Source organism: Centruroides sculpturatus, unplaced genomic scaffold (assembly GCF_000671375.1).
Source record: "Centruroides sculpturatus isolate CEXI.00-Female unplaced genomic scaffold, Cexi_2.0 scaffold746, whole genome shotgun sequence".
In the NCBI taxonomy this organism is placed as follows: Eukaryota; Metazoa; Arthropoda; class Arachnida; order Scorpiones; family Buthidae; genus Centruroides; species Centruroides sculpturatus.
In genome coordinates, this window is record NW_019384898.1 from 187,497 (window position 1) to 209,290 (window position 21,794).

Sequence of the window (21,794 nt, forward strand, 5' to 3'; positions counted from 1 at the left end):
CGTTTGTTTTCAAACACGTATATTGTTTCCTTCCTGTCTGGTCTATATCACCAACACAAGCTCTTGTTCCGGTTTAACCTTCGAAATTTCCCGACTTCGGAACTTTATAATTAATCGTAATTTCGACTCGATTTTAGGAGAACTCACACAAGCGGTTCCGTTTCCCGAACACTGATAGTTCGGTAGTGGGTTCGCGCTTGGCCGGGCTGGCCACGTGGAGTTTTCCGTTTTTCTCCACGTCTGTAATGCCCGAATAGGGAGGGGTCAGTTAACCTTAAAAAGATCTCCCAGAAAGTATGGCGTAAGTGTTGCGTTGCCATAATTTAACAAAGCAAAATTTTCTCAACCTTATTCGCTCTGTTTTTCGCTTTCGACTTACTGTATAAATCTAAACGATCTGAAGATAAACAATAAAAAGCTTTTCGATTAAATTTCAGAATTAAAACATGAAAATTCTATTATAAAATGGGAATTAAATTTCACACAAGATAAATTAAGATTTATGAAGCAAGACGTTAACAATTCAAGTTTAGAAATTATCGGACTGCTTTGTTAAATATTTAATCCATATTGTTTACAAAGTCGTGTCAATTGTGGATAACACATTTGATAAATTCTCTATTGTAAATGCCTGTAGGTCTAAATCCCTTCCAAGTGATATAAATTCTATGCCACGTAAATTAAAGCCGATTATAGTGAAATTGACATAATTAAAGACAATAAACTTAAAATTACCACCAATGCTTGTAATATAATTAATAAAGAATTTATGTAAATGATCATCTTACACAATATTATAGAAATATTTTTTTTTTTTATAAAACTAGTCTTAAAGGAGAGAAAAATATTAAAAACTTGGACTAAAAATGGTATAATTTACATAAAGAAAAAATGCAGTGTTACACCAGTGTTACGTTGGAATATATCGGGAGCTTACTTTCTGAATGGAAGATCTATTAAAACATAACAACTAATTTTGATAGGGACGGACTCTATATATTCTACAATAATGTAATAGGTTTAAATGATAAATATCAGGAAATCATATTATCTGTGGATACGATTGTAATTTTGGTACGTGTATACTAGCTTTTTGTTAGATGTGGACTAATGAAACCCACCCTCCGTTTGAATTTAAATTTTTGTACGGAAAAAATTGAAAGACAACCTAATTAAAATGGAGGTATAGGCCTAATTCTGTATATAAACAAGACTTGATTTGACATTTACTAAAGAGTACTTAAATGTGATGACAATATCTTTCAATAAAATCTCGATCGTGGTTATTTATCGATCTCCGGCTTCTGTGGTTTATTTTTATGATTCACTAAATTTTATAATTCGTTATAATATTACTAAAGGAAGGAACTATATATGACTTATTATCGGCGATTTTAATACAGATTTTTTTTAAAATAAAGAAAGAATGACATATATAAATATTGAGACTGATTTGCGTTTATATCAAACGGAACCCAAATACAGATATGGTATTTCCGTATAGGGTACGGTACGGCTTCTTATTTTGTTTTGAATAAGTTACGAGTCATTCAAAATAACTTTATTAGAATATTATATAAATTACCATATAGATCTACTGTCACCTATTATTATAATGTGGCCAATATCGATAAAGAACAAGTCGTATGTAAAAAAAAAAAAATAGGTTCTTTTAGACAGCTTCAAAGTAATAAAGGTTTGCAAGAAAGAATCTTTTAAGCAATTTGATAAAAAAACAAAAAAAAAAATACTTTAGGCCCTCTAACTACAATTATCCATGGAAAAATAATTTGATTCTACCAAAAGTTAAGCACAGTGATTTACCAATTCGTATATATTTGGAATTCTTTAAAAGAAAATTATAAAGATTCGAGAACCTACGGGCAATTTCAAACAGTTGTAATTGTGTTTAGTTTTGAGTTGTGGTTTTTGTTGTTTTTTAGGGGAAGGGAGGGCAAGATGGAAACTACCCACCCATCCCGAACCACGCGACGAAGCACCCGAATCTCCATGTACACAGAGACACCCGGATAGCTTGTATTTACGAACGGCGACTCAGACCGGTTGATGCCACCAAGTGACGTGTGCAAGTATTTCATATTTCGCAGCAGATTATTACGCAGTCATTGGACTTTTGCAGTGTTATTATTTATACCTAAGTATTACTATTTTGTTTTTATACAAAGGACCTATTAGGGATAGATTGAATGAATTGATATTTAAAGAGGAAAAAAATTCAAGGATTTTTAAAGCGTTGATATTATTATTGGCAATGGGCATTTGGGCAAGATGGAAAATTGCATTTTAGGGCAAGATGGAATAGTTTTTATGTTTCCCGCACGCAATTATTTTGATTTCTGTTTTCAATTTATCTAACTAATTGAGAATGTAATTATTTTTAGATGGTGAACAAGTATATAAGAAAGAGCAACAGATGTTTTTGGACTGAAGAAACTGCAGATGGCGATGGATGAAGGTTTTGTATATTATGTGGAGAACCATATGTGGAACCGCTCACAGAGGACTTGGTACAGTGTCCAGTGTGTTGTGGTTGGGCACATGAACTATATACAGACACAAAAGATGGATGTTTTACATGTATCAATTGTAAAATGTAGTGATATCCTATGTATTCCATCTTGCCTTCAGGGTGAGGGCAAGATGGAATTTTTGACGTTTTTACTTCATTATTCCTAACAGATTTTATACTTAATATTAATTATTTTTAATTACACAATTTTTTAACCATCTAAGATCTCTGTCGAGTCTGATTAAAAGAAAAGATCTATATTATGTTATTTATGTTTTTTTACATCATAAAGTTAAACCTTCCATCCTGCCCTCCCTTCCCCTATGTGTATTTTTTTGACACTGAGAAAAGGCCAACGGCCATGGCGTATTTTAAGATTAAAGATGAAATCGCTTAATGTTTCGTGGCGCGGAAGTGGTGGATGGCGTCGAGCATTCTTCTACGGCAGCGGTCCCCAACCTTTTTATCGCCGCGGACCGGTCAACGTTTGATATTTTACCGCGGCCCACTGAGGGGGAACGTTGATTGTTTATATTTTAGATTGATTTAATTTAATAATTTTAATTAATTTAATTGTATTTTAAACATGTTTTCAAAATAAAATATAGTTACACCAAAAAATGAATATAATGTGATTTAACATTTTAACTCACTAGAACGTTAAATCAATGAGAACCCTGAGCTTGTTTCTTTGCAACAAGACGGTTCCATCTGGGGGTAATAGGAGACAATGACACCCGAAGTGTGTTTCTTATGTCCAGTTTATTCCGTTGTTCCGTCGTCCATTAAAAGTCGCACAAACCATAGTAAATAAAATGGAATACCAGTAATTTAATGTTCCTTGGGCGGTCCGGTACCGTTTGATCCACGGACCGGTACCGGTCCGGGGGTTGGGGACCACTGTTCTACGGGATGGAGTACCACGTTTTTCTACGCGGCGTTCTTTGAAGCGCAGAGAGGGGGAGGTAGACGGCGGGGTTTTCGCACGGGGGCAGATCCCAAATTAAGATTCCGTGATGTAAATCGGGTGGCACCGTCTTTTTAACGACGACGGCCGACAAACGAAGGCAAGAAAGTTCCGAAATATACGATGCGGCTTTTCCTCTCGGAAACGCGCCCCGAATATTTAATACTGCGGACATCCGATAGAATATTTAACGACGAATTATCCGCCGTTTCCTTCCCGTTTTTATAAAGGACGACGGCAGATTTCGTCCAATAACTCCGTTGGACAACTTTTACCGGAAGATTCCCCCAACGCCCACATCCGTAAACGGAAATAAAGCGGCGTGAAACGGCGAATGATTCAAACCGCGGCCGAATGCCCGAGCCTACGATTTGTCAAAGAGCGGACGAGGTCGAAAGAGACACGCCGAAAATTGTCAGAGGTGGGATATTCCGGGAATTGCAACGTTTATTTTTTTATTTAATTACGGAATTCCGTCCGTTTGAGGGTGGGCATGGTCGGAGTCCATCCATCGGAGGACGAGTCAAAAGCCCCCTTTAACGGACGGCCTCCGAAGTTCCAAACGCCAAGTTCGAGAAACAGTCTTTTTACCTTTACCACTGGATTGTCAGCCGGACGGATAGACTACCTGCCCCCTCCCAAACCGGTCAAAGTAAAAAACTAAACCCGGACCTCAGCGTTAAAAGCCGGGCCCTTTTCTATTTTTCCTCTCGCGGGTTGCGGTAAAATAGGGCTGAGGCCGCCCTATAATCCGTACGAGTATTAATAGCAGGTCGAAATTTTCTCATCGGACCAAATAATAGACGTTAAATACGAGAGAGTAAACGGCCGGTAGAAAATTCAATTGGATGCAAAACGGCGACTATTTATTGTGATGTGGTTGTGCCACGCCGGGCTGCAATTTTAATCTTTAAATTATCCGAAGCGTGTAAAACGATACTTAGACTTACTCTCGTTGACTTTATAAAAATAAAGAGCTAATTTCCAAAGTGACGTATCTCCATTTTTAATTTTTTTTTTAGTTCATGGCATCAACACATCGATAATATGCTTCTCTATAGTGCTACAATATCTTTTCCCCCAAAACTGGTTTCTTCTGTTGAAAAAAATGTATAAAAAAATTTTTTCTTTTTGTATTTATTTCCAAACTGTCGCATTTCCATAAAGCCAATTACAAAGTGTATATTGCTCTCGTGACTATTACACAGTAATGACTGCTTTCTGAAGTGCAAGTGCTATTGTGTTTCATTGTTTTCTTAATTTTTCTTTAATAATGGCCACATTTTTTGAAGAAGTTCAAAAGGTATTTAGTCGATATGCTAGAAAGAGGTCTCGTCCTTATTTTGTAGAAATTTTCGTAAGAAAAAAAAAATCAAGAAAATTGATTTGTTTTATGATGGATGCAGTGCAACAAAACAAAAATCGCACATTATTAGCAATGCTAAGTAAACTTTCAGATTTGTATAGTGTAATTTTTGATATTACATATCTGATGCGTGGTCACAGTTATTTACCCGCAGATAGGGCCTTTGGAAGGGTGGAAAAAATGTTAAGAAGAACTGAACTGCTTCTTTTACCAGAAGACTACAATAAAATTTTTGAACGCATTGACCAAATACATGTTCTTGGTAAAGAGTGGCAACTTGGTAATTGGAAACTAGCAATTCATTCACACATTAAGTCAAAAATGGATTTTAAAGTATCTGAAATGAAAGTAAACAGAATAAACTCTAAATATGTTTGTTGCAAACAGCACTAATCTGATAGATCGGAGATGTGCAATGTTACAATACAATGTTAAAATGAGGTAAAAAAAATGGTCATGTCTATTAGTTGATTTGTTACCATTAGGGTATAAAGTTAAGCTGGAAAAGACAGATGATGTGAAGAAACTTTTAAATAAACTGGGAATAAGTGATGGGCATACTGCAATGGCATTTTACAAAAAGTCTTTTCTTGTTTAGAAAGTGATTGATTCTAAATAGGTACTGTGACAGAACAATTACAATATGATTTTTATTAATTTTATGTAATCATTAAGTTTTTTTTTTGTTTCTNTATCTAAACACACAATAGACAAGAACTGTAATGTGGATGTAATACAAGATAATTCCATGAGTGTTGTTTTATTGGGAGAGATGTCACACTCTAAGAACACAGTTAAGTTTGTTTGAAACATTCTTTGGGAATGCTAGAAGAGATGTAATAATCAGAGTATGTTATAAGCAAGGTCTTTGAAATTTACATTATACTGTATCTATATTATTCAGCATTTTTATATAAATTTCACCAGCATATAAAGAATAAAATACATAGTACCTAATGTGAAAACAATGCCAAGTTCTTTTAAAATAACAAAAAACTGCTTCTTCAGAGTTCACCTTTTACTACAAATTACTCTAACTCTTTCAGACAACCAAGTCCATCAGGAGATATACAAATGAAACAAGCAATTATTTATTGTGGCATCACAATATCGGGCTACAGTTTTTAATCATTTTTAATTTAATGAATTTAAAATATATGCTCAAATTAGTAGTGTCTTGCCCCCGTACATCACACTTTTCCTGTCAGCAACAGGGTCGTGCAGGTCGGAACGACGGTTTATTTGTAATTCCAAGAACAACCGGAAGATAATTAGAATTTGATTCGGTTATTTTGACGCACCGTCAGTGACGGATTCGGGCCCACTCCAAGGGCGGTACTAACTCGGAAACCGGCAATTATTTAAGTGAACAACGCAGAGATCATTTTTATTCTCTGTCTTTTCTGGTTTCGCATTAGCATCCCACCCGATGCTTTGTTTAATGAACATGTTACAATTACTGTACTATTATAGACGTGCGGCACCGGAAAACAATTGCCTCGCTAACCCATACACTTAAATCCAGTGGCGTGCCGTCCTTGGAAGCGGTGGAAGCGCCGCTTCCCTTATATTTTCTAACATATAAATACATATTGCGCGATTATTTTCATATTTGAACGTACTGTAAATTAATTAAAATGAATATTTTATTATAACTGCATTATGTATCTTATTACAAATTTCTATATTACGTGTGAAAAAAACGATAAAATTGCTATTGTGTATTCGAATATCGGTGGCGGAATGGAAGCGCTGTGTTGTCGAATACGGGACAGCTTCCATGGCAAAAATATCAGTGTAAAGCAGCCAAATTATACGCTTTACAGAGCACCAACCTCACCCGGTTTAACTGGTGGATGCTACACACCAAAATATCGTATAATGCTTCCAATGATTCTATCCAGGACTGGTTCTGGGCTGTTGATAGATGTTTGACCGCCCTCGCCCGATTATGTGAATCGCGAGTAGATTTACAACTTAACCCAACCGATAGCAGTTTACTGGTATATTTTTATGATAGTTCTGTATAGTTGACAGGAGTTAAAAAAAATCCAATAAAATATTTGATATATTTATTCCGCTCTCTCATCTTGTATTACTTACAGATTTCAATGTTAAACTAGTGATATGACGATTTAGTACATCCCATCTATAAGGGGATGCAGGAAAAAAGTGTACAATTCTTGTACAACCCCAGACCATAACCGACTCGCAATTAACCGATTGCCCCTGGAAGCCGGCTTCTTACAGAAACACGGCTTCCCTACCATCAAACGTCACTGCGCGCCACTGTTTAAATCTCCATTGGTGCGTTACGTGCATTTCGCAATTTCGGTTCGACCCGGCCGAAAAAAAAAAAAAATGCCACAAAGTTTTGTTTTGTCATCGAGTTTCGGTTTAACGCGATATTTAAAATTATCTCCGGTGTTTTATTCTCGATATTTCGTTTTAAATTCAAATAAAAATTCAATTTTATTTTCGTATTGGGTATTTTTTGTAAAACTAATGTTTAGACTTACGCTAAACTCGGCTTCCGAATTAAAAAAAATGTATATAAAAAAAGTTAAATAGAAATACGAAATGAGCTCTGGTGATAAGACCTATGTGTGAAGTAAACTAGTTAGAAAAAAATGAGATGGAAGAAGAAAGTAACGGATGTGATGTATGATTTTCGTCAGAAACGGAACAGAAAATTCTTTATCGACGAGCGAAAAAGAAACGAAATGAAATTTCATTCTTTCTCGTTTTATAATGATTAATAAAAAAATTAAACCTAGGAACACATCTATCCATTTTCCATAAAAACACCAATTCCAATTTACATTATTTCGTGTTTACGTGGAATCCATCTTCTGTTTAAACATAGGGTGTGTGTGTGTGTGTGTGCATTTTCAGTATTTTAATACAGTGATTCGGTTTGCATTGCCTTCTAGACGACACGTTTGTGATTACTACAAATAGCCGACCCATTCAATAATAAACAGTAATTTTAAAAACACAATGTTTTCCACCGCGTGGACACCGAGAGATCCTTTTTTCCAGGCCCATAGGTAGTAATTGACCTGGTCTACAACGAAAGTGATCGAGTGACCGAGAATAGAATACTTGTAAAAAATTCCTGGGGTTCACGCTAGAATGTAATCATGGATTTCCAGAGTGAATGACTGATATCTTTAATCTCTTGTCCATCTGACTGACCATCAAAAAAGGTATTTGGGGTAGTAAATTTTTTTCTTATGGATTTAGTATAAAACTCAAACAAAATTCACGAGTGGCTTAGTTTATTTTATGCAATAGTTTCATCATCATTTAATTGTTTAAGCTAAGATGCTGTTGGTCGAATATAGCGTAACTCGTCTTCTTTACCAGTATAACCATTGTCAAAGTAAGTGCATGCAAACTTGGCATTTTCTATTGCACCGTCTTAACCGATCGCTGTGACACTCGAGTTAATCACTTGTCAGTCATGTCGCCCAAGTACTGCCACGTGCGTAATGATTCATTGTGCGATAACCCAGTGTGACATTAGTCAACTGGACACTCACATGTGGGATATATTTCCACATGAAAACAAATCAGTTGTCACATGAATGACACGAAATCATTCGGGTGATTGAATGAAAATGGTCTGGTTGTCCGAGTGATTGAATGTGCCAGAGCCAAAAGTAGGAAATCCAGAAGTCTAAGTAGAGTTTGGGGTTTTTAAAAGTCTGTGCACAGAGTTCAGACATTACAAACGGGAGTGAGAAGTCTGCTGACAGAAAATAAAGAACGAGAGGTTATCAATATTCGAGGTACCGACAGAACGAGAAAGATGATGCCCGATGAATTTGCCTGGAACGAGTAAAAGATGACAAACTGACATTCAACGATTCCATCAACCTGCCAGGAAACAATGATTATAACATAATGTATGATTTATAACTCTCCCTGCAAACCGGTAATTAAATAACAGTATGTGTAACAAGTTTTAATAAATGAACCTACTTTTTCTGATAATTGTAAAACTCTCTATAACTATTTTAAAAAGCCAGTGTTAGTATTTGTAAAATGACTGTAGACATTTTCAATAATATTTCAAAGATGAAAGATAAACAAAGATTTGAAGCATATTACCGTATTTTCGGCATGCCGGTCTATCCGGAAGAGCGTGAAATCAGATATTTCTTCATAGTAAAAACCGGCATGCCTGTTTATCCTGTGAAATGCCGGCAACCAGGTTTAAGTAAGGTTATACATCCATCTCTAGAGGCTTCATTAAAGAAACGAATGAGTTTTTATTCTAAAACTGTGAAATTTCAGCATTACATCAAAAACTATAATTATCTGTTTCATTTCTTCATTTTGTCTTCTTTCTAACGACATCAAATACTCTTGAAATTCCGAAAGTGCTTTTTTTGTGTGTATTTTATTGTTATTTGATTCAAAAACGTAAAAATAAGCATATTAAATTTAAGAAAATCTATATAAATTATTGCAGCTTACACCGATTAACATCGACTGTGTGTGAAATTTGAGAGGAAGGTGTTATTTATATTTTTAAGGTCGGGGTAGATGGTCAGTGTATTCCACACTGACTTACCCACCACTAATACCAATACCAATACGTAGTTAATTGTTTTGTAAACGAAAAAACTCCTCCTGATTTTAAGTCGGTCAAATTAAAATGTTATTTTATTGTACTGGGAAGAATGTTTCTTTTTAATGTTTAATTAACAACTAGTTTTGTTACATATGATTAATTTTATAGTTTAGTTGCAGTTTAAATGCAAAAATACAGTAGGAATACTGATAAATCTGCAATAAGTAACTTCATCTGTATTTTTGATAAATTTACATTCTGCAGTTAATCATACTAAACTTCTAGAGTAATAGTGTTGCATTTATTTTATTGCGTACACACATTTATAAAGACTGATTTTCCTATACCAGATTTTATATTCCTTATGTTCATAATTGGTGCATAGAATAAGTACATAACAAGGCACAATTGTACCATATTAGTTTTGTGTAGCTCTAATATGACAGGCATGTACTGTATACACTGTATAGAATTCTGATCACACAAGGAATTAGATTACATTTTAGGAGTTCCTACTGCACATGGTTACAGTAGGAAAATTATTGAAATCATTAACAAATTCTCAAACAAAACTCATAAATGCTGAAAGCCCCACTGATGAGACAAGTTGTGAATTATAAGATGCTGCATGCAATATATACAATGACATTGCAAGAAATATGAACGCAAGATTAAGTTATGAAAGAAACCCAATGATGTGGCAATTCCTTACACGTGATAAGATCTGACCCATTATGGGTCAGACTTAAAAATAAATAAATTATTGATCCCTTTCTGATCTCCATCAAAGTGCCCATTACCTCTCTGGTAGCTTGTGCCATGGCACAGGTTATACATGCAGACTTGGAGAGCACCATTGATATGATCCACACATACAAACAGTTGTATGAAATTGAATTATTCAGAATATACAAATCTTCGAAGCATAAACGCATTAATGCAAAAGATCTTACATGTGCCTGGAAAGCTTGGTGAGATACTCTTGATATATATTTATGTATTCCCTCTAGTGGACATCTTTGTAATACCCATGATCCTTTGTAATAAAGATTTGGCCATTTCAGAATTTTCTTGTTCTTCTGTTCTTTGTCGACTATCTTCTAAGTATCTCCAGTTATGCTAACCTACCCACACAAAACACCTATTTCTCTAACCCTATTTTATGATTTTCTATACACACAATGTTTAAAAATGGTTTTTCTGTATCTATTATTATTCTTAATTCCTATTTTTATATTATTTCTTATCTTCATTATACATGTTTGTTTTTTCTTGTTCATTTTCTTTTACCTCATCCACATTTAAAGTGTTATTTAAAATTCATAATCCTATCTAGAATAGAGTTTCATAGATTGAATTATGTTTGTTTGTTTTGTTAATTTATGGCAACGCAACACTTTTGCAATCTGCCTAGGGGATACCTTCCGAGAGGTCTTTTTAAGGGTAACTGGCCCCTATTCAGGCGTTACAGTCATGGTGAAAACCTAGAAAACTCCATATGGCCAGCCCATCCTGGTGAAGCGTGAACCCACAATGAAACTCCCAGTATTCAGGAAACGGAACTGTTTGGCCACTGGTGGGCTGATTGAATTATGAATCAGTTCCACTGAAAACAGCATGTTCCAAAAACAGCTACACATGTTCTAATATTTTTGAATGTTGTTCCAAGATGTTTCAACAAGTGGCCTGAAGATGATCATTAAATGTTAACTGAAAATGTTCATTTTTTGTCTTTTTTTGCTGAAATATCTGTACAATTTTTAAACTTTTAACAAACCTCAAGAATAATAAAAAATTCTCTTGTCAATTTCTTAGGAAATTTAACTCCTCTATAACTTGTTGTCATTTGTGAAATAATCTTTACCTCAGACTTAATCCAATATTTCGTTGTCTAACACAAATTCAATCTATATGTACTCTATTTTTATCAATACTAGTGTTGCAACGAATAGTATATTCAGCCTCAGGCCAAATACCGAATATTCGGCAAGGAGCGTGGCCGAATAGCCGAATATTCGGCCAAACTATTCTTCTTGATTAACGCACGTACAAAAATTGGCGCACAAACTGCATTATGGCAAGGATCCTGCTCTCTATTGCCCGTTAGTTTTTCACTACACTTCGCCAATCGTGTTAATTCTTGACAGTTGTAGCAGACAGACAAGAGCGTCATGGCAGTATGTGATAAATGATGATATCAAATGTGTATAACAATGAAATGACCTAAACGTGTAAATAACGGAAAAAGAACAGAGAAGGACTGCAAAAAGAAAATGTGAAAATAAATATGAAATTGAGTTGATAGCATAATTGAACAAGTCAAAGCAGCTTATTGGCACGAAATTCGCGGGCGCCAATGCCAAACAATTCTTGTCATAGACTTCAGAAAGCTAAATGCTTGTAATGAAAGTCACTTAGCGTGCACAGGCGAAAGCCTGGGACCGTTCGGGCTACCAAGCTGTCTCGAATCTGTGAAATCATAACTGTGACATATATTGACATCCTATCTGTCTCTTTTCTCCATTATCACCATGCTATGAGTCACGTAATTATAAAATGGAAAAACTAAGACGGAAAAGTGACAAATCGAAAGTATTGTGAGCGCATATTATGATGTATGCATAGGCATACGTGGAGTAGAGAGATAGAGGAAAGAGAAAGAGAAGAGCAAAGACGAGCGCTTAAAAAGGATAGGCAGGGTCAGACCCTCAGATGTGCGAGGATTCTCCAACGATAGGCATGTACTGTACGTGTGCTGATCTTTGTAATTATAAATTGTGAATACATGTGACTAATATTATTTTCTTTTTTATTTTGTGCATGTTACAAGTTATAAATAAATATAAACAAACAACACTAACCCGATAACATTAAATCTAAATACCAAAATGATTAATTTACTGTGTTTTTGTTATTTCTTACTCTTGTTTTTAGGTATTCGGTATTCGGCCGAATAGTGATTAAATATTCGGTATTCAGCTGAATAGTGAAAAATAGGCCGAATAGGCCAAATACCAAATAGTAACCGAATATTCGTTACATCACTAATCAATACCAATTAGTTACAATACTTGGATATTTATTAACTCTGTTGATGTACACAAAGAATTTTCCAATAAAAAATTCTATAAAATTTATTGAATTTGTCACTAGAGTGAGGAGTTAGGTGCCATCTCTTATTAAAATTAATAATTATAATTTAATCTTTAACTGTCTACTCAGACATAGCTTATTAGTAGGACGTTACACTGGTGTTTAATAATTGATACAAAACTGACAGTTAGATCAGAAAAATAAAACTTTTATTAAAATTCACCTGTAGTAGTAATTTTTTCTGTACACACATACATATACGTGTTTTGGGTAGACATACCCCTCATCAGCAGTATNTGAGTCCCACTTCAGACCGATTCTTTTCTTCCAGTTTAATCTAAATTAATAAAATATTATAATTATTAATTTTAATAAGAGATGGCACCTAACACTTCACTCTAGTGCCAAATTCATTTCTAATCTAGAAAAATAATAAAAATTCCTTTATATAGAAGTGTTACTTTTGGCTCAGAACAAAATCTCTAAATGACAGAAAATAGCATTTGTTCTGAATATTTGTAAATTATGTAATTTATACAAACACTGTTTTCACACGTTTCCAGCACTCATTCACTACATCAAACAAATGTTTTCGGTCCAATTTACACCTGCAACATAACTCCTTCATATTTGGATGTCTTCTAACCTGAGGCAGGCCTGTAAATCAGGTAAAAAATGTTGTTTGATGTATTAAGAGTGTGCTGAAAATGTATCAAAAGTGTGTTTGTATAATTTAACCAAAAAATTCCAGTTTTTAGAGGATAATTTAAATAATTTCACACAGTCATAATCACAGATAAAATAGTTCATCCCAATAGACCTGACATCACTCTCATTGACAAATGCAGTAAGATCACTTATATAATAGACATNAAAAGTGTGTTTGTATAATTTAACCAAAAAATTCCAGTTTTTAGAGGATAATTTAAATAATTTCACACAGTCATAATCACAGATAAAATAGTTCATCCCAATAGACCTGACATCACTCTCATTGACAAATGCAGTAAGATCACTTATATAATAGACATCTCTGTTCCAAACACTCATAACATAAAAAATGCTCACATTGAAAAAAATCAACAAGTACTGTACACTTCACTCGTTCAAGAAATAAGATAGATGTGGATGATGGATAAGTTATTAATTATATCTGTTGTCCTCCCTTCTACTGGTGTTATACCACACACACTACACAAAAGCCTAGAAACATTAAACTTTAATAAAAACATATGTAGAACTGTGGAAAGCCACAAAATTGAACACATGTTAGCAGTGTCGTAACTAGCCATTCCTGTGCCCTGTGCAGGAATTTGCATTTAGGCCCCTTAATTAATTAGGTTTGGAAAAATAATAAAACAAATACATGCATTTTGGGCCCCTCTTCCAAGTGGGCTCTGTGTGGGTGCACCTGTTGCACCTGCCTAGTTGCGGCACTGCATGTCATATTGTTAAGAAGCTTCTAGAGGTTGACACATACACCAATAACACAGGAGCCTGATGTTAGATTTGTTTAGATAGCTATGCTTTGACTTTAGTCTAGGATTGGCACCAGTATCAGCTGAGCATGACATTCACAACATAATAAACTCAAAAAAATAAAGTAGGAAAGATTTTAATGTCAATCATATCTGTACCATACTTCATATTTTAACAGCACCCTGAAGTGTATGCAAGTCCAAGAGACAATGTAGATGGTGTGGCTCTTGAAGAAATATTGATAATTGTCCTTTCATATATAAAGTAAATAAGTTATAAATAAAGTAATACTGCCATTAATGTCATCATTGTTCATTTTCCTGAGAAAATTGCATATAGACTCATTCAATATCCAATGACATGAATTTGAAAGTCAATTGCTTAGCTCTTATTTGTTGTAAAAAATTAACAAATGCAAAATCAACAGTTGATCATTTTCGAACCATTGATGCAGCTCTTTACCCATTTCTAATTGACTTCACAACAAAAATAACATGAGAGTTATTTGCAGAAAACATTATGAGAGTATTTTATCTCAACTCAAAAGATTTGTACCAGAAACCACTTCAAACATCTAAAGTTGTTTCAGTGATGTACGGTTTTGTAAAGTTGTTTTGCCATCTGTTTTGAATATGTAGCACAGAAAATTTGAAATTATTGTTTCTATGCTGAAACAAATTAGTCTATGCAAGACAAGTGTAATCTCACTTTACAGTACAGTACATCAATTTCAATTTCAAGTTAAACTAATTTAAACTTGAAATAACTCAAAACTTTTAATTTAAATTATCTAAATTCAATTTGAAAGATAAACTTCATCTAATTGCAAATCATTTACCAATAGATAGTATACCACCAGGTTAACACATTTTGTAATGGCAGTGTAATACAAAATTCTTATCATCAAATCAAATAATGTAAGTACAGTAGAGCGTCATTTATCCGAATCAATCGGGGACTGGGGTTGTTCGGATAACTTATTTTTCAGATAACCAATTATGTACGAAAAAATATATTAACCTATCCCATCCTGAAATTTTTCTCCGTTGCGTGTCGCTTTGCATTGAATTTTTATCGATGTTAAGCCTAACTTAAACTCTTTAAAATAATAATTGTGACTATTGTATCGTTAAAAATTATTTCTTTATTNCAACCATACTTTATTGCATCATATTTAGGATTTCAAAGATTACTTAAAAAAAATCATCCCTAATTAAAATATATTTCTGGAAATATCATCCCTGATATATTTCAAAAAGTTCAGTCAAAAATTCAGAAAGCTATTGATAATTCAAAATATATTTCTTTAACTACTGATATTTGGACAGCAAGTACAAATAATTTTCCTTTTTTAAATGTAACAGTACCACTGGTTGAAGGATGATTTTCAGCAAGAAAGAGCTGTTTTACGAATTGTTTCCTTTGAAGGTTCCCACACAGCTACATGAATCAGTGAACAGATAAACATGGTTCTTGAACGGTATAAGTTGACAAAAGTCATAAGATATTCTTAGTACTAAGAGATTCCGGAGCAAATATGGTAGCTGGAATTGGGAATTGCAACTTAGAGGTATTATCATGCTTTACACATACACTGCAGCTGACACTAAACAAATGCATATTTTCTCAAGAAGATGTGAAAACTATAATCCCAGTTAATAGAAATATTGTCACACATTTTAATCATTCTGCTGTAGCTGTAAGCAAATTGGAAGATTTGCGAGACAAGTTAGGTTTGAAGAAACACAAATTAATTCAAGACGTTCCTAATCGCTGGAATTCTACNATTTTAATCATTCTGCTGTAGCTGTAAGCAAATTGGAAGATTTGCGAGACAAGTTAGGTTTGAAGAAACACAAATTAATTCAAGACGTTCCTAATCGCTGGAATTCTACATACTACATATTGCAAAGAAACTAGGAACAGCAAAAAGCCCTTGCCACATATGTTATAGATAATAAAATTCCTACGATGAGTACATATCAGTGGTCTCTCGTTGAAAAAATTGTTCTGCTTTTAAAACCATTCGAAGAAATTACTGTGTGAAGCCAGCAACCGAGAAAACACCTCATCTTTAATAATTCACACAACAGAGACTCTGAAATTATTCTTATTATCAAAAGTAAAGAGCAGTAGTTCCTTTAGTGGCAATAGAAGGACTAGAAAATTCAATTAAAAAAAATTTCCAGCATATATAGAAAATAAGACTTTATGGTTGTCATCCTTATTAGATCCCAGATTCAAAATTAAATTTCAAAACAAAAAAGATGGTAGAGAAAATAAAAAGATGGACAATCGATAGATTAGATGATGCTGATAATTCAAAATCTCAAGAAGAATTAAATTCTGAAGCTTCTACTTCTGGAGATGATTAAGATGGAGGATAATCTCCGAGTTTTTCAAATTTATTTGATGAATTAGCTTCTGGTAAATGAAAGAATGAATAAGAGCATGTTTTTAAAAAGGAAGAAAAAACGAAACAAACAAACAAACATTTTGATCAAGAATTAGAAAATATTTACATTTACCTCTTATACAAAGACATAGTGACCCATTTTTGTGATGGAGAAGTTCAAAAGAATTTTTTCCTAATTTGAGCAAAATAGCTATGAAATATCTAAGTCCCCCAGCATCTTCCATTGAAAGTGAAAGAATTTTCGGAGTTGGAGTTAACATTTAATAGCCCTGAAAATGGTGAAATTCTCATGTTTTTGTATTACANAACAAAATATATTTCTTTAACCACTGATATTTGGACAGCAACTACAGATAATTTTCCTTTTTTTAAATGTAACAGTACCACTGGTTGAAGGATGATTTTCAGCAAAAAAGAGCTGTTTTATGAATTGTTTCCTTTGAAGCACACACAGTTACATGAATCAATGAACCATACAGCTACATGAATCAATGAACCATACAGCTACATGAATCAGTGAACAGATAAACATAGTTTTTGAATGGTATAAGTTAACAAAAGTCATAAGATATTCTTAGTACTAAGAGATTCCGGAGCAAATATGGTAGCTGGAGTCGGGAATTGCAACTTAGAGGTATTATCATGCTTTACACATACACTGCAGCTGACACTAAACGAATGCATATTTTCTTAACAAGATGTGAAAACTATAATCACAGTTAATAGAAATATTGTCACACATTTTAATCATTCTGCTGTAGCTGTAAGCAAATTGGAAGATTTGCGAGACAAGTTAGGTTTGAAGAAACACAAATTAATTCAAGACGTTCCTAATCACTGGAATTCTACATACTACAGATTGCAAAGAAACTAGGAACAGCAAAAAGCCCTTGTCACATATGTTATAGATAATAAAATTCCTACAATGAGTATATATCAGTGGTCTCTCGTTGAAAAAATTGTTCTACTTTTAAAATCATTCAAAGAAATTACTGTGGAAAGCCAGCAACTGAGAAACCACCTCATCTTCAATAATTTCCACAATAGAGACTGAAATTATTCTTATTATCAAAAGTAAAGAGCAGTAGTTCCTTTAGTGGCAATAGAAGGACTAGAAAATTCAATAAAAAAAATTTTCAGCATATATAGAAAACAAGATTTTATGGTTGTCATCCCTATTAGACCAAAGATTCAAAATTAAATTTCAAAACAAAAAAGATGGTAGAGGAAATAAAAAGATGGACAATCGATAGATTAGATGATGTTGATAATTCAAAATCTCAAGAAGAATTAAATTCTGAAGCTTCTACTTCTGGAGATGATCGAGATGGAGGATAATCTCCGAGTTTTTCTAATTTATTTGATGAATTAGCTTCTGGTAAACGAAAGAATGAATAAGAGCATGTTTTTAAAAAGGAAAAAAAACGAAACAAACAAACTAACATTTTGATCAAGAATTAGAAAATATTTACATTTACCTCTTATACAAAGACATAGCGACCCATTTTTGTGATGGAGAAGTTCAAAAGAATTTTTTCCTAATTTGAGCAAAATAGCTATGAAATATCTAAGTCCCCCAGCATCTTCTATTGAAAGTGAAAGAATTTTCAGAGCTGGAGGTAACATTTAAGAAAATGTTACCTCCAGCTCTGAAAATGTTACCCTGAAAATGATGGAATTCTCATGTTTTTGTATTACAAAAACATGAGAATTCCAGATGGCGCCTAACGTCTACCTCTAGTGTCAAATTACTTTATTCCAATCATTTAATTAGCCATATTATAGCCCGATATTTAGGCGATCGTTTGGTGATGTATTTTGTATTACAATTTAAGGGTTTTAAAGTTTGAATATTAAATTTTTATTTGTTTTATATATTTAAAGTTTAAACTTTAAATAAAACAGATAGTTTTGAATAGGTTATATTATACCTTATGATATGTATTGATAAAAGAAATAATTTAAGTTAAAATTTTTTTAATATTTAGATTGTCATGTAATAAATAATAAATATGTAACAGGATTTTATTATGTTTTATTACTAGCCTTACATGTAACATTCTAACAAAAATATTAAAATGCAAAATTGGTCGATTATGAAAACCAATTAATCGGGGAAAAGGCCAATACCGATTAATCGGAAAAATGGCCAATATGGCTGATTACTGATTACTTACCGATTAATTGGTGCATCCTTACTAAATACTATGGGTAGTTTTCAACATACTTCTACTTTTTCTAAGGCCCAATGTGTTAAAATCATGCTGTTTGTGGGGTATTGACAATGGATTCAAAATGTTCTCTGACCCTGAGATTCATTGATCTAAATGGATCCTATGTAGAACAAGTAAAATGGCAAAGCCCGTATTTGGGACAAGACTATGTCTCAGAGACTCACTACTAAGTGGAATCACTTTGACACTCAAGGCGGGCCTCGTTCTCATTCTCCAATCTTCTTTGGTATCGCCGCTTCTGAGCACGATCATTCAAACTTCACCGGCCATGATGCATTTTTGATGAAATTAACCTATCCAATTTTGAAATTTCTCTCCATTGTGTGTCGGCCTGGGTTGAATTTTTGTCGATGCTTAATGAAAATTTCCCATTTTTGAACAAAAAATAATCGTGCTATTGTATGTCCAAAATTATTTTTTTTATTTTGCACAAACAATATAAAGTTTAACCTGATTATAACGTCATCAGATGTAACGACAACCCTAATATAACTTCAAATTTTTATCGGTCCCACAATTTTACTATACTAGATAATGTTAAAAAAGAACCTACTTGTAACGACATAAAACCCTGTTTTAATGTCATATTTGAAGCACTCCCAAATTTACAAAATTAGATTACAAATTTTATTTAACATAGAAGAAACTACATATTCAGTCCTAAGGTCAGAGTTCACTTCTTAGAATGACTATGGGTGGTACTCTTCCCCACCTGACTTTGGTGGGGTGAGGTGGCTGTTTTGTCTGTTTGTAGAAGAGGGTCTCCATTTTGTATTTTATTTTGACTCGGTTCTCGGTCCCGACTACCTACAAGTCTGGATTTTTTTATGTGCAAATGATTTGAACACCTAATATTCTGTGCCAAATATCAATTCTCGACATGTACTCCTTCATACCTCTATGTTGGTAACATAAAACAGCAGTACGATTTTATAAACAAGACATAGTCTTGTCAAAAATTTGTTGTGCCCTTTAATCCAATCACATAAATTTCCAGCTTTTTAACTTCTGCCACTTCCTCTTTGTTCTAATTATCTGTATGACCAAGGGTAATCTTTTAATTATACTTGAATGTTATGTTTTTTTCACTTTGGTGTTATCATCCCTGCAGTAGTTTTGCCAGATACTATACAAAGCTTTTTAACTTTCTCATTTTTTTACTTCAGCTGTTGTTTGCCTTTTATATCTATCTGATATATTTTGATTTAAATAAGCTTTCACCAATCCCTGTATCACTTTTTATAACAAAAAACAAAACAATATAGTATCAAAGTATACAGAAAGCCAGATAATATCAGAGTATATATTCACTGGTACTCTAACAATTCCATACCTCAGACTGGCAGCATATAGAGCCCTACTGAAAATAGCAATTACTCACTCAACCTACAGTTGGCACAGAAAACAAGAGATCAAGGTGATAACAGAAGCAACATGTAGATGCAAAGTCCCGCAAAAAGTGAGGGTACTTTGAATGTGGCTATGGTTTGAAAATGTAAGAATAAATTCACAATTTTTTATAAATAAATTCTGGTTTTTTTTGGTTCACCCTCTCATATATATGTATTGATATGTATGTATATCTTTACATATATATAAAACATCTGTAAAATATATATCAGGTTGCAAATGTGAAATTCACACATTTCACCTTTTTTCTAAAAATGACTGGAAAAAGTTCTGGAACATTTGATTAGGACATATAAATACAGTAAAAAGGGAAATTTGTCACATATTTCATTGGAAATAGATGAATCAGCAATGTCTGACAATAAAAAACTTCTAAAATAACATATTTGTGTGCTAGTGCTCTATCACTTCAAAAGTGGTCACAATGCAATGAAGGCTCAAACTCATCTGTTAAAACATTCATGGTGAACCAGATGTAGCAAATGTCAAAAGCCCAATATAGCAGTAGAAGGTGATAATCTGCATTTGTTGGCATCATCATGATGGAGCTGCTTTCAATCAACATCACGGTCAGGAAAGAACTGTACTGTGAACAACGGCATTGTTTGCAGTAAGTTCTCTCCTGACAGCAAGATCAAAGAACTTCATCCAAAAATTGACAATGTCCAATACTACCATGACAATAAGCCAGATAATTGCCTGAAAATGACCCCAATGTTATGATAATCTAAATTTAATTATATTCTTAAAATATTTATATACTTTTTACTTTCCATAAAATATATTACAAAATAACAACATAAATTAAAATTAAACTACAATATTCATAAATTTAAACATAGTTCAAGTAGTTTTACCTAAAAATAAAAAATATAATTTGAAGTAAATTTTAAGTGAAGTATGATGTATTAAATGTATATTATTTTGAATACACGGTCCTTAAACCTCAGAGATGCAATAATGAATTTTTTAAAAAATTTATTGAAATAAATTACTCACAGGGAGACCACCAGAGATGGCCACCCTCTGACTGTGTTAAGTTCATTATGTAGGGTGTATTTTTTATCTTGAGACAATGAAATAACTTAATTGGATCTCATTATTTTGGAAAAAGGTATAGACAAAAGTTGTAGGGTGTCAAGGGGCCAATCAATTGGTGACCTCAGATATGACCTTGACCTTCAAGGTCATTTGAAGGTCAGGTCTGTTTTTTCAATGGGAACACACATTTTTGACCCCGGAAATGGAAAGAGCAGGAAATTTCACAACTGAATGTACCTTTGACCCTATTGTCTAGGTCAAAGGTCAAGATTATTTTAAGGTTAAAGTTATTAGCTCATTCAGTTACTGATTACACAAGCCTACAAAAAAATTTTTTTTGGTGCCTAGGATTTTAGAACTGATTTTAGCTATATTTGGGTCACTGAATCCAAATATGAAATCAGTTTATCTCTATCATCTCTACTTTTTTAGATCTGTGTTTTTTTTAACATACAGTGCTACATGAAATGTGCAGCTCTAATTCAAGTTTGTACAGTTCTAAATCATATATGCAAGAATTGATTCCTGTATATTTTCCCCATAGTTAGTCTGCCGTCCAGTTAGTTCCAGGTAAATCCACCAAATAAAGTAAGCATTCAGTAACGAATTGACATTCAATGCTTCAACTAGAGTTGAGGTAAGTTTGTAAGTTCTAGCCATGCAGTGTCTAGATCAG

General features: G+C 33.5%; 1 protein-coding gene across 1 annotated transcript in view; it reads right to left on the reverse strand.

Annotated features, from left to right (window-relative positions):
• The window catches only part of LOC111631438 (meiosis regulator and mRNA stability factor 1-like), a 152,183-nt gene that overhangs the window by 93,393 nt on the left and 36,996 nt on the right, over positions 1 to 21,794 (reverse strand). The window contains exon 6 of the mRNA XM_023375683.1: positions 21,077 to 21,143. Coding sequence (XP_023231451.1) covers positions 21,077 to 21,143 — 67 coding nt within the window. The remainder of the gene's footprint in view (positions 1 to 21,076; positions 21,144 to 21,794) is intronic.